At 36.4% G+C, this 14,650-nt stretch overlaps 1 protein-coding gene across 1 annotated transcript in view; it reads left to right on the top strand.

Annotated features, from left to right (window-relative positions):
• Positions 1-14,650, top strand: part of SYNRG (synergin gamma) — a gene marked incomplete in the record, with an annotated part of 2,786,306 nt that overhangs the window by 1,492,618 nt on the left and 1,279,038 nt on the right. The window contains 1 exon segment of the mRNA XM_044054902.1: positions 2,163-2,278. Within this exon segment, the coding sequence (XP_043910837.1) occupies positions 2,163-2,278 (116 nt within the window).

The raw sequence follows: 14,650 nt of genomic DNA, 5'->3' as shown, positions 1-14,650 counted from the left end.
GCAATAAGCACTTAATAAGAAATTGGCATAGTCCCAATTTTATTATTTGCCACCAGTTACAAGCCTGAACCTTGGATCCATTACTTGCATTTGGCAAATAAATGGCAGTATCTGGGCTTCCGGTTAACTCTGTCCAGCTGTTTGGAGCACAGATAGAAGAAAAAAGTGATTGCTTGTAAGATTTGCTTTTTAAGGTAGGTAATTCCAATACCCTAAGTATCTACTTTGGGCCTTGCTTCTCTAGTTTCTTTTCATCAGATCAGCTTGCTTTTTCCACCCTCCTTCCCAGTAGGGAGTTTTGAGACTACCAGGGAAAGAAAATAGTTGATTTTTACACACTAACTATATTTTGCACACGTATTAATTCATATCCAAAGTAACCCGACTGATGTCCCTGAGGTAGTGATGTCTTGATCTTTTGCTAGTTTATAAAGATGACATCTCAAAACTAAACTGAAGAATGTGTACCTTTTTTGATAGAGACTGAACTAAATGTTTGTGGCAGCTATTGCCTCCAGCATTGCTGTCACATGTGGATTTAGATTGCATAGTAGAGAGAGAACTGTAGTTGAACGTTACCATTTACGTTTAGGTGTATATGTGTTTGCTTTGCTGCTCGGTAATGCAGTGTGAAACAGGTTAAGATGCATTTGTATTCTTGGAAAATAACAAAAAAGTGTGAACACGACCTGGATGCACTCCAAAAATAATTATTTATTCACAAATAAAGTAAGCGTGTTCGTACAGGATAGTACCTGTACTTCTTCAGACAAGACAATATTGAATGCAAGACCTTATATATACCCTCTCCCAAAATGTAAATCTAATGAGCTCTATCACATGGTCAATTAAACATTAATTACATTAAATTAAAGACCAAGCTTGGGATAATATAAGAAAATCATTAGAAAATACATTAAAAAATAAATTTAAAAATACCTCAGAAGTGTACATTAGAAGTATATTGGAAAAGTAGCCACTAACACCTGGTAAAAATATTAAGTAACACTTATAAGACTGAAAAATGAATAAATATTCATAAATTAGATAAGAAATAGATAAAAAAATAGATAACATGACTGTTAAAAAACTTTCTTATGTACTATAAGGATGTTAAAATTCATGTATTTGAATATACATACCTTGTAAAAATGGTAACGTAGATGGATGCACAAAATGAACAATTTAAACAATCTGAACCAATGACCAAAAAATATATATATATATATACACACACACACACACACACACACACACACATTATATATATTTCATTGGAGAAATGTGAATTGTTGTGGCAGCTAAGATGTGATGCATTTAGGCACCCAGGGATTAATGAAATGTGCTCCATAGCTTGCATACTTAAACTGAGGAGCCTTATAAGATAAAGGCCTTCATTTTCCTTGATAACACACACACACACACACACACACACACATACTATATATATATATATATATATATATATATATATATATATAGTTAGTGTTTTAGATTGTTTAAATTGCTCATTTTGTGCATCCATCTGTGTTACCATTTTACAAGGTATTTATATTCAAATAGATGAGTTTTAACATCCTTATGGCGCATAAGAAAGTTTTTTAACAGTCATTTATCTATTTTTTTTTTTATCTATTTCTTATCTAATTTATGAATATGTATTCATTTTTCAGTCTTATAATTGTTAAACATTTTTACCAGGTGTTAGTGGCTACTTTTCCAATATACTTCTAATGTACACTTCTGAGGTATTTTGAAATTTATTTTTCCATGTATTTTCTAATGATTTTCTTATATTTTTCCAGGCTAGGTCTTTAATTTAATGTAATTAATGTTTAATTGACCATGTAATAGACCTCATTAGATTTACATTTTGGGAGAGTGTATATAAGGTCTTGCATTCAGTATGGTCTTGTCTGAAGAAGTACAGGTACTATCGTGTACGAAAGCACTTACTTTATTTGTGAATAAATAATTCTTTTTGGAGTGTATCCAGGTCGTGTTCATACTTTTTCATTATTTTCCAAGTTTGTTTTGTGTTTTCATAGTATGCATTTGTATTCTTGTGCTAATGAAATTGCCAGTACTTATCATTTAAAATGCATGTATTTGTGAATAATTATTAATTGCTAAACAGATTTTTTTTTTGTTTTTGATTTCAGTGCACCTTGTGTGATTACCCCAGTTTCTACAACGGTGACATCTTCTAGTGATAAATATGCTGTATTTACTCAGATGACAACCAACAAATCTGAAGCGCCATTGTCATCATTTACAGGTGCATTAAATTACGCTTGTTTTTACTCTGAGCTTATTTTCTCAATTCAGTTCTACAGCTCTGTATGAGAGAGTGATTTCCATAGCCATTAATGTAATTTCACTGGTTTTGATAATGTATGTTTTTATTTTCTGTATCTTTACAGAAACAGCAAACTGATCGCTTTAAGTTGACTTTGCTTATGGGAGTGTTGACTTTTTCATTGAAGCCATATCCATGATCAGTTTTTGAAAGATAGTGCAGGAAAAATTGTCTATAATGTAAAAGACATTCTAACAGTGTAGTGTTACCTTTAAGAAACCATAACAGTATTTGACTGTTGCTTAATTTGCAGCAGATCAGCATATGTTTCTTGAATTAAACTTTTTATTGCTGGTATTTAATTTGTGCACCCTGGAAAATGAAGAACAGATTAACAACATTTTTTATAGAAGCAATTCTGTCATTATACTTTGAGAAATAAGGAATGTTTGAACTTGTATCACTGTGTGGCGGAATTATATTTCTTTACATTTTCATCATCTCTATGTTTTTATTTATGTATTTTTTTCTTTACTGGACTTGACAGTCTTCAACCTGACAACCCTGTTGGCCCCTGAATGACAAAAGGACCAGGTGCCATGAAGCACTGCTAGAAATTGTTTGGAGTGTACCTAACCTGACCCTCTTGCAGTGTCCTATTTAGTGTTGTGGGAGCTCCCTCATGCATGCTTACATTGTATGCAGTAAAGCCACTGAAGTGCTGCTACCAGAACAATCAGCTGTATCCCACAGGTTGTTGTTTCCAAGGTCGTCACCAGAGGGCCTGACTTATCACCATCAGCGTAGTGTATTTTTATTTACTTATTTTTGCCTTTGTTTACCAGGTTTGTCTGACTGGGATTAGTGAAAAACACCTTTTCTGCGGAGGCCTGGGGAGAAAAGTACTAACAGTTTGCAAATGTTTTTATTCAGACATTCAGTAATATACATGAATAGACAAAAAGTAATATACACCTATTTATAGCATCTGGTATGTCAAAATGGTTAAGGTGTTTACCTCCCAAACACAAGCTACATGGTTTAAGTCTCACCTTTGAACAGGAAATTGTCTAGGCTTAAAATGGGTTTCAAAGGCACCTAGCCTAGTGTGAACTTTTAAAGTCAGTTTATTTGGTTTCAAAGGTTTGACGTTATAGCACTGAAAGGCTGATTGTATACCATTTGATTCTTTGGGACGGGATGGCTGGTAATGGTTACCTCATAGATACAAGGTTACAGGGAAATTGGCTAGGCCTAACATTGTTTACAAGGGCAGCTGGCCTAGTATTTAACCTGTACAGTTGCACATACACTTGCTAATAACAGTACATTCATATGAAATAAAGGTAATTATTACAGCATAAAAAATACTTATGCATTAGTAGATGCTGAACATTGAGCATTTGAAGATGTCAGCTAGATAAAAGAGCATGTCGTTAGTGCTTGGAAATTCAAAGAAATGGAAATAAAATAACTAGGTAGGGCAGAAAATGTTAATATTGTAGCTCCGAGGTGAGGTATAAAGTAGTTCATAGATAACTTTGTATATGGCTCTCATAAGGTTTATATTAGAAGAATAGAGCTGGGGGTGAGCGGTGTCACAAAGCTATGCATATGGCTGAGAGATGATAGTAAAACTGTTCAGGTATTAGTGAAGACTGCTTGTGGGTCATAGGAATCTGAAAAAAGAGAGATGGTGTGACAATACGATAAGCTGAAGATAACAATGGCATTTACCCTGGAGATGTACAGGAACAAATCCATTGATTTGATAGGTGAAGTTTTAGTTGTGTTTTAAGTGAGTTTGCATTCTAAATGGATTTCAGTGGTAGTAAGATGTGGTTCCATAGTTTAGCTACACCATTAGAATTTAGAGTCTTACCTGCAGTGTTAGATGATTTGGTTATAGTGATTAGTGATTTTTTTCCGTTCTCTTTAGTTTCACCCTCCCTAGCCACCTTTGTAGGCATAGCTGAGCTCAGGGCATAGTGCTGTGTGTAACATATTTTCATAAAACTGACAAAGCACACAGCCCTATTCATGTCATTTCTCCCCTTGAATATTTCACAATATTGCACATCAGAACCAAATGACAGATACTTGTGCTTTCTATAATGCAGTACATTGTCAAAAAAACTGGCAAAACCTGTAAAATTCCATGAAAACATAGCATGGTTTCCCTGAATTACTGAATCATGTATGTTGTCTCGTTATTTTGTTTATGCAGGAAATTTTTCAGCTTTACTGCTGACTAGTTAGTATGATACAGCATGTCAGGCAGTGAGAAAAAAAAAAGCTTTATTGCAAGTCATGTGATAAAAATTAACCTTCTAACTTCATTTTTCATGGTTTGGGACCAAGCAGATGTTTGCAAATTGCGATTTATTTTCATTTGTAATTTCTGAATTTTATTATCCGTCTTTCCCTGACAGTCATTAGCTTTCCATCCATAACCTATCTTTTGAGAGAGGAGTTGTCATTAAGCCATCAAGATGTTTCTGTTTGCCATATTGTTACAACCAAGATGAGTGGGACTCCTTCACACCTTCGAGCCTGATTGCTCCCTGCTGCTTTTCACACCTGTCTATCCCCACTCCTCTGGCTACAGTGCATTTTCTGCTTGATCTAAATTAATTCTCTGTATTTAAGCTGACTTCTGACAAACCTGGCCCAAGTGTCAGGTGTGCATTAGACCAGGCTGCCTCCTTCCAGCAATGGTAAGGTGACCCTACATTCATTTTTATCCTCCTGGGCCAGTATCTCTAGCATCCTGGCTGTTAATTGATTCAAGGTCATGTATGTCACACACAGCGTTTTATCCCTCTATGCCACAGAGCTGGAATTGTATTAATGATTTGTGACAATTTAATAATTTAAATTAAATGTATACATCAGAATGTCATGACAAGTAAGAGTATCCCTAGAGACTCATTCCAGAAATTGCATTTAGGCTGTTGGTGTTTACCAGTACATAGTGTTTATGTTGTGATCTCACAAAAAAAAAATGATGGTGGACATTTTAGTAATATAAAACTACTTGGCATGCTGGCAATGAACGTACCATATCCCACTATCCTGGACTTGTTTCCCAGCCACCTTATTTGACTGTCAGTAAATGAAATGAAAAAAAACATTCCAGAAGTGTTTTTGTAGATGACTGTTCCTCTCTGCATACCCCTTTTGATGTGGAAAACCCACACCCACATCCATGATCTCAAAGTACACTACCTCTGTGGTTGCAACGACTTGGAGAAAGAGTAATACTACTGTTTTGAGAGTAAAGCACCGGTAGAAATAAAAGTGGTCCTTCCCCATGAATTCACCTGCACATCATTGCAGTGTGCCCGTTTTGAGTATCCCAGACTTTTACTGGTCTGAATTTGGATATATTAACTATAATGGGGTCTAGAATGTGGTTTAATTTTGGTACCCAACATACTGTGGGCTAGACCCTGGTTTGTGATGTTAGAAAAATCTTACATCATATTAATGGGTCCAGTCATTTTCCATTCTTTTCGGAGTTTGACTCGTGCCTTTCAGTTTTCATTGAAATAAACCTTGATAACCTAAGTACACTCTGATCCTGACATTCTGGGAAATTGCCATCCTGTCTCTAATCTTTATTTTGTAGGTAATTTGCATAAGATGTTTTCTGGTTTGACATGTCATGGCCCTGTTAATCTAGGCCAATCTACTTTTAAGCTTGGATGCATTACTGAAACTTTTCTTATTCAAATAAGTAATAACCTCCTTATTGAGAGGGACCAATGGATCTCTTAAGAAGATGTCCATCTTTGGTAACCTTTAGGATTTGTGCCATGGATGTTAGGACAGCTTGACACAAATTTACCAGGCTGTCTAAGGTCCCCCACTTTTCCATCAAGTACCATGAATGACACACACTTCAGTTTTTCTTTGTGATTTTTGTTGACTTGCTAAACTTACTTTGTGGGAATGCTTCTTATAGGTATTTGTCTTGCCTTTCTTTCAGCATTGCTGTGATGTGGCTTCTATTTTATTAAATTGTTAAATTATCATGACAACATGTTTTCATTACTTTATGTACATTTGGGCTTCAGCCCATTTGTTTTGTGACATCCAAGCCTTTATTTGGGAAGTGTCTGTGACTGGACTCTTCCACCTATTTATATGTACATGTTTAATCTGTTTAGGAGATGCACATTGCACTTTCTTTTATTCTGTTTGCACGGTCTTTAATCAGGCAATGCAGTGGAGAGACATCATAAAGTTCATTTTCTTTTCTCTGGCTTTCTCTTCAAGACAGCTGTTTTTACAAAAGTAGTGCAAATTTGATAAGCTGTCATGCAGTTCTCGGATATTTCTCTCCAGACATTTTTCAAAAACAGGGATCTAAAATATCTTCCCTTACTAAAAATTCAAAAGTTGGTCAGTGCTTTGTAACAACAGCTAAGTATAATGTACGTAAAATTCATCATCTTCTCCTCTTAAAAAAATTACATACATAAATTGCAGTAGTTAATTGGGATATTTATATTGACAGCAGCTCCAACAACTATGCACTGTCTATCTTTTAGCATGTTCTAGAACTAACCCTTCCCTCTTAGACGAAGCTTAAGCATTCATTATTCCATGGCTTACTCCACACATCCAAAAAGCTATTAAAATAAAACAGTCTAGTATGAAAAATTTGGAAAACATACAAGACCAGAGTAATAAAGGTTACCACCAATGTGTACACTTGATGCAACCTTTCTGAGTGAATAGACAGCATAAGCATTGTGGTAGTGTTTTTGAATTCAGAAAGTGCACATAACGTGTACACATAGTATACACTTTGTGGTAACCTTTATGAATTTGGCCTTCAGTCTCAAACAGCAAGCACACTTTGCCACAAATGCTGCGAAAGCTTTAGATGCAAGAAACAAGCAAACGTCCTGCGCAGGTATTCCAAAGCAGTTTGGGAGACTTTTGACAACTATGAAAAATGACTTGAAATCCACCTCAGTTAGTCATGCCATCCTTCAGTCTGAGCTACTTAGTAGCATAAAAACTTATATTCTCAGCTGCACTGTGCAATAAATTCATTAAAGTCAAAAACCATATTTAAAATATATGTCCATGTGGGTGCAAGTGCAGATAGAGTGGGTAGTTGGGGACCGAATGTAATGATTTTTAGAGTTAGGACATCTTGTATATGCTGAGTATAGTTTTTCAGTACTTTGAGTTATTGCAACAATAAGGTTTGCATATAATTTTTTTAACCTGTTGGGGACGGTGTATTGTCATGAAAATCTGAATTTTTCGAAAGTTATCAATCCTGTTGGAAACAGAATTACCATTTTTGATCTGAAGAATTAACTTGTACTATTTTCACTGCTCGTCTGAGCTGCCCTCCCTCAACTAGGTAACATAGCTTGCAGAAAGCTGCCTGCGATCACGCGTACTTCAACAAGAACCTGACAAGGAAAATAAACTGCATTAAACTGCTAAATGTAGGTCACTTCAGCTTGGCTACTCTACTTTTCTCTGATGTTGCATTCTTCCGATTTTAATAGTGGCGGGCACACAGCCAGTGACATAGTCACTTGTGATCCTTTTTTCCCCTTAGCTCTAAACACAGACCCCATTCTCCTAGCAGCTATATAACTGGAATACTTAAAGCAAGGCAGGCTGGAGGTAATGCTGCATTCTAAACCCCCATCTGTTTCAGTCAGCTATCCTTCATATTTTTTTCTTTTCTTTCCCTTCATATAGCACTCTAACTAAAATGTTGACTGTTTTAATTTAAGTTAAATTTAGCAAAGCAGATGGCCTTACCTCCTGGTTTCTTATATTTTTTTTTTTATTTTTGCGCTCAATGTTAGGCCACGTTCTGCCCGCTCCCTTCGCCCTTGCTATGCTCAGGCTCACTCTGTTCCTCTACCCTACCCCCTTTCTCACCCACGCCATACCTGTTAACTTGTATAAAAAACCCAACCACACACCATTTTATAACCAATCCTACCACTTCACACCAAAAGAACATTATGATTTCTTAATTGTGCAGTGTCTGAGTTAATCCCACCCACTGCCAAATTTCATGCAATCACAAGACTTCTCACCAAACTAGCAGCACCAATCAAATTTTACAATTTCAAACTCTGACATAGACAACAGTCTGTCTACCATACATCCCTATTTACATTATCTAGATTAAATTCGGACTCCAATCAAACTTATCTAAAGTTCAGTTCATCCTCTTACACACTAAAATGCCCTATAGCTCACAAAATGTCACTCTCACCCCCCCCCCATACTATTCACTCTACTACTATACCTAACCTTAGCCACAACACTCACAAATAAAACAGCTACAAACTACTACACTCCAGCAACCTCTTCCACCAACCTACCCCAAAACAAACCCACTACTCCAACATCTCCCCTCAACTATTTCACTGTCCACTCCCATACTACTCCATCTCCAAAATCAAAACAACAGAAATCACCAGATCCCATTTTATCACACTAAACACAAGCCTCAAAACTAAAAAAAAAGAAAAAAAAAATAAAACACTAAAGACTTAACTAATATTAAAATTACTATAGAGTGGCAACATACACACCGGACCAAACAACACACAAACTCTAAAAGCTTAAACCTATTTACTATTATCCTAAGAAGTGTGTGCAGTAAGATAACATCCCTGCATGCATGGATTGAACAAAATAAACCAGGCATATTAGCCATAACCAAAACTTGGTTGCATTCCAACATAGCAGATACCGAAATTTTACCACCCAGTTTTGCCATATACAGTCTGGACAGACCAAAAAAGGAAGGAGGGGGGTAGCCTTACTATACCCTTCCACACTCAACATTACTTGCTAACCAAACAATATACCCACATTCCATAATGCTGATAATTACCAACTTAAACCTTAGCAACCCCCAAAAAATCTGTGTCATCACAGTCTACATCTAACCTGGAAACAATGTACCAGTCTTTGAAGATATTCTGTCGTGGGCATTTGAAAACATTAAATTAGAAACAATCATCCTCTGCAACATCAGCATAAATTGGCAATCCATCACTGAAAACTCCCCCAACATAAATATCAAACTGTACAGCTTCAAACAACTAATTACAAGCCCAACTAGATTCAATAAAGACTTTTCCAGCCACTCCATGCTAGGCTGGATCCTTGTATCCTACCCAACAACTTCTCCTCCTCAGGCATACACTCAGACTCACTAAGCGACCATCTTCCAGCCTTTTGTCATCAGGGCTACTGCCCATCTTCCTAAAAAAACACTGCCTAAAAACAGTTAGAAATACAACTAAACTTAACCACCAAACACTTAACATACTGCAAAATATAAACTGGGAACCCCTGAAACTTCTACCCCTCAATATTGCTGTACAATACTTCAATACCACATTCCTAAAAATGCTTGATAGTCATGCCCCTGTACAGACAAAAAGAGTAAAAACAACCAAAAACCCACGGATAATGACTGCCTAGACCTCATGAAGCAGAGAGACACAGCTTGGAGTAAATGGAAACACAATAAAACCCCACAAAATCACCAAACCTTTAGAACATTACATAACAGAGTAACCAAACTAGTAGAAAGTTGTAAAACATTCTACTATTCTAAACTTCAGCTACAACACAAACAAAACTCCAAAAAAGTTTAGCACTCCATATCTACCCTCCTCAACCTAGGAACAAATAAGGAACACTCGCCCTCTTTCAATACCCACCATCTCAAATAGCAGAGGAATTTAGTAAGTACTTCATAAAATCTGTAGCCGACCCACTCACCACCAAAACTAACTCAGGGCACCACCATCTAAACTTAAACACTAGCTACAATAACTCTACACCACACAGTACAAACTATGCCCACAACTACACAGATAACCAACCAAATAGCCCCATTACTCCTTTCTCCCTCCAGCCTATACCCACCTCAAAAATAAAAAGGCTACTGCTCAAGCTAAAACCTTCTCAACATCAGCAGACAGCCTCCCACCCCAGTATCTAAAACTGATTGCAGACTTGTTCGGATACCCTGTCAGCATCCTAAACAGATCACTGTCAGAAGCCTTAATCCCCACAATATGGAAACAGTCACACACAGCTCCAATACTTAAAGGTAGACACTCCACAGAAGTATCCAGTTTCTACCCAATATCAGTATTATCCCCTTTATCCTAAATAATGGAAAGATGTATACACCAACAGTTAGTGAAGTACGTACCACAAAACAACCTGCTCACTCCAACTCAGCATGGTTTTCGGTCAGGCCATAGCACATCGACTGCACTTTTATCCTTTACAGAAGCTATCAACAGGGCCAGGGATAAAGGATACCTCATGTCCACAGTATTCCTGGACCTCTGAAAAGCTCTTGAAATGGTTTCACACCCATTACTTCTAAAAACACTATTCAACCTAGGATGCTCCACTACCACACTTCAGTGGCTCCAGAGCTATCTAAATGACTGAAAGCAAGCAGTAAAACGGTCTAACCAACTCTTCCCCTTCCTGCTAAAACCCTACAGGTGTTTCCCAAGGCTCCATCCTAGGTCCCTACTGTTTAACACGTTCGCCAATAATTTACACACTGCCTCCTCCCCAGAAACAATAATCCAGTATGCAGATGACTCAACCGTAATCTGCACATCTCATACTCTCCCGGAACTACAAAACAAAACCCAGCAAGCTTTCACAACAATTAAATCCTTTCTCAAAAAGTCCCAATTTTTTATAAATCTAGAAAAAAAAACCAAAAACATAGTTTTTCACCTCAAAAATACCACCCTCAACCCAGACCAATTTAACATCCTTGCAACTGATAAAACTATCATAGAAAATTTACAGGAAACTAAACTTAGTGTTATCATCGATACCAAACTGAACTCTGACCTTCATATCCAACAAAATATAAAGACGATGTATAAAAACCTAGGACTACTTTACAGAAACAAACAATTCCTTACCACTCCAAACGAGACCACTCTGGCAAAAGCCTTTATCCTCTCATCCCTACTCTACAGTTCTTTGTATACTAACTAATCTAAAAAACACTTCCAAAACTAAAGTGGAACAATGTTACAGTAAAATAGCAAAGTTTGCAACAAATTCCAACTAATGCACACATCACTCTAAACCACTACAAGAACTAAAGTGGCTAAACTATGAAACTACAACACACAACCTAATGTATAAACCCACTCACTGTTCTGCTTTAGCAAACCTAATCAAGCAATACAAACCTAGCATACCTCTCAGATCCGATGATAAAAACTTACTTGAAATGTGTAAACCTTCCAATAACTCAGGAAAATCGCTATACTCATACTCTTTTCAAAACTATGGAGCTCCCACCAAACATTATCTTCACTCCAACCCCATCTCTCTTTAAATCTTCCTTAAAACAACACTTAAATCATGGCCATGCACATGCCTAACTTCAGGCTAACTCTCCTCTACTCCTCTATATTACCTCCTCATATAATACTAACTTTCCTCTTCTAAAAGTAATATACTTCTAACATCAGTAACATTTTGGAAGCGAAGCGACTTACTAACAACTGAGTACCTTCTCGTCCCTGCCATTCTACCTGTACCTACCTAGGTTTAAACAGTCAGACTGACTGACTCCAGTCTGTTTCTTAATAAGAAAGTGCAGTCTAAGCAAATACTAGTAACTCTAGAATGCCAGTCATCTAACCGTAAATGTATGTAAAGTGTAAATGTTTAGTATGACATGTTTTTGTATGTAAACTCTAAATGTCCAGTATGACATGTTTTTTGGGATTATATAAGTAACAGTAAGTGCTTGTTTCACTAATTTCCAAATTGTGTTGTTTCATATGTACAGATTTGTAACCATGTCATAAATGTGGAGCTTTTCACCCCAGGCCTTCACCGACAATGGGTTATGTAACCCAGACAGACCATCCTGGTAAAAAATGTCAAAAAATAAATAAATAAAATAAAAATAAGTGACCTCCCACCATTCAGTTTCAAGACTGTATTTTCAAAACAGATGCAGCAGCAATTGGAAAGTACTGACACAACTAATCAGTTTAACACTCAACACTGCACCTAGAATTCATCCAAATATTTGCAAAGTATTTCCAGATCACACACATTATCCTCCTAACACTTAGTATGGGCATAATTCCTTACTCCTGGAAGCATGCAACTGTAGTTCTAATTCCCAAAGTTAGTAATTGTCTTTAGCATCAGACTGCTGACCCATTAGTGTACTCTGCCCTCTAATTAAAATCACAGGTTTATTGTTCAACCAATTAATGGAATACATCTTAAAGAATGGCCTACTTTCAGACAGGTAACATTGATTTCAGTGCAAATGTAGCACAGAAATTGTTCTGCTTACAGTAAGTAAGTAATTCCATTTTTGAGGGAATGGAAGAACATCTAACAGGTGTCATCTTCCTTGACTTAAAAGAGCTTTTGAATCAGTCAGCTATGACCCAAGCAAAACACTAGCTAACTTTGTTTTAGGCACTAGTGCTCTCCAGTGGTTTTGTGGTTACTTAAGCAGCTGAAAAAAGCAAAAACCAGATGAACAAACGAAGTGAAGACAAAAAAGGGATGTCCAAACAACCACTCGCAAAATACTTCTTTAACGTTTATCCAAGAAAAGTCCAAAATGCTTGGTGCTGACAAGATCCAAACTGGAGGTAAACAGTCAGTACATTCAAATGAAGAAAAAACCTCCACAAGGATGCTGCTGTTATAGGAAAGATCTTTATTAAAACAAATTAAAATCCAGAAGCCAGATAAAAGATGTTAGCGCTTTCGGGTGTTACCCTTCCTCAGACAAATTGTAATAATCCTAGGACCATATTTAAAACAAATCTAAACCAATCAAAATCAATAAAAAACCCGCCTATTTCTAAGGGCGGGTTTCATAGGTACAACATCATTAAGACCCGGCCATTTATGAGCCATAAATTCAATGATCCACCTAGACTCAGCAAGTTCTGTTGTTGTCTGAAGAAGGGTAACACCCGAAAGCGCTAACATCTTTTATCTGGCTTCTGGATTTTAATTTGTTTTAATAAAGATCTTTCCTATAACAGCAGCATCCTTGTGGAGGTTTTTTCTTCATTCTTTAACGTTTAGAAAGTTTATTACAACTCCTCACGTTTTCGTCACACTACTAGAGTAACTTCTTCAGAAACAAGCCAACTACAATGTTGCAGTTTATTTAAAAATGGCCGCGCTAGGTTATATGCGATTGCGCTGGCCAATCAATAATCTCTAAGTAGTGGATAACAGGTTCAGGGCTAAAACACAACTTTAGTAAGTTTATTGAATTATTCAAAAAATCAGCTATATAAAAACCAGATCATAACATATTCTAAAAGTAAAATCAGCAGTGTCCAGTTATGTCAATACATCATAAAATAAGCTTTGTAAAAGCTAAAAATGTCCGTGCATAGAAAGTTTTACCTACTCACGGACCATGTTATATTGAATGTCAGCATTACTCATGGAAACCCTAAATCAAAAAGGTCTCATAGTTAATACTTAAAAGTAATATATTAAAAGTTGAATATACTAGCAGCATCTCTATATGGTCATTTATCTCATGCAACTCTTAAGTTTCAATAAACAAGCTATGTTACAATTGTCGTTGACACCAGAATGGGAAAATGCATTCAATGCTAATTGCCATTCTAGTTCTCGAGCTTCTAAAAGTAATGAAATAGGACCTCCCCTGATGTCATGTGCAAGTTGGTCTATCGCTTGAAATTGAAATGTATGACCTACATTCGAATTAATGTGTTTAGCAAGAGCGTTGTCACTTTTATTTTTAGAAATAGCATATATGTGTTCTGTTTCTGAAGAAGTTACTCTAGTAGAGTGACGAAAACGTGTGGAGTTGTAATAAACTTTCTAAACGGTATGTTTCTGAAGAAGCTACTCTAGTAGAGTGACGAAAACGTGGAGTTGTAATAAACTTTCTAAACGTTAAAGAAGTATTTTGCGAGTGGTTGTTTGGGCATCCCTTTTTTGTCTTTACTTAAGCAGCTGAACATTTACTGTTAAGCATGGATCTTACTCATCAGAAAATGGCATTTTCTCAGCCAGAGCATTAAGACTCCTTGAACCTACACCCTTTTTTAATCTCCATTAATAACTTACCTTTGGTCTTACTAGGCTTAAACTTCACCCTTAATGCAGACTGTATTATTGTTTTGCATTTTGGCAATTCACTTCACAAGTTGCAATATAAACTGCAGTGTGGCTTCAGTTTATTTTGGAACTGTTTGGCAGAACTGAAACTCAGAATAAACTTAAAAAAAAATGCTGCTATTTTTTTTTTTTTTTTATGTATAC

Source organism: Protopterus annectens, chromosome 13.part0, assembly GCF_019279795.1.
Source record: "Protopterus annectens isolate FY-2018-M chromosome 13.part0, PAN1.0, whole genome shotgun sequence".
Taxonomy (NCBI): domain Eukaryota; kingdom Metazoa; phylum Chordata; order Ceratodontiformes; family Protopteridae; genus Protopterus; species Protopterus annectens.
The sequence above is the reverse complement of the archived record's forward strand: the minus strand, read 5'-3'. Positions and strand labels throughout refer to the sequence as shown.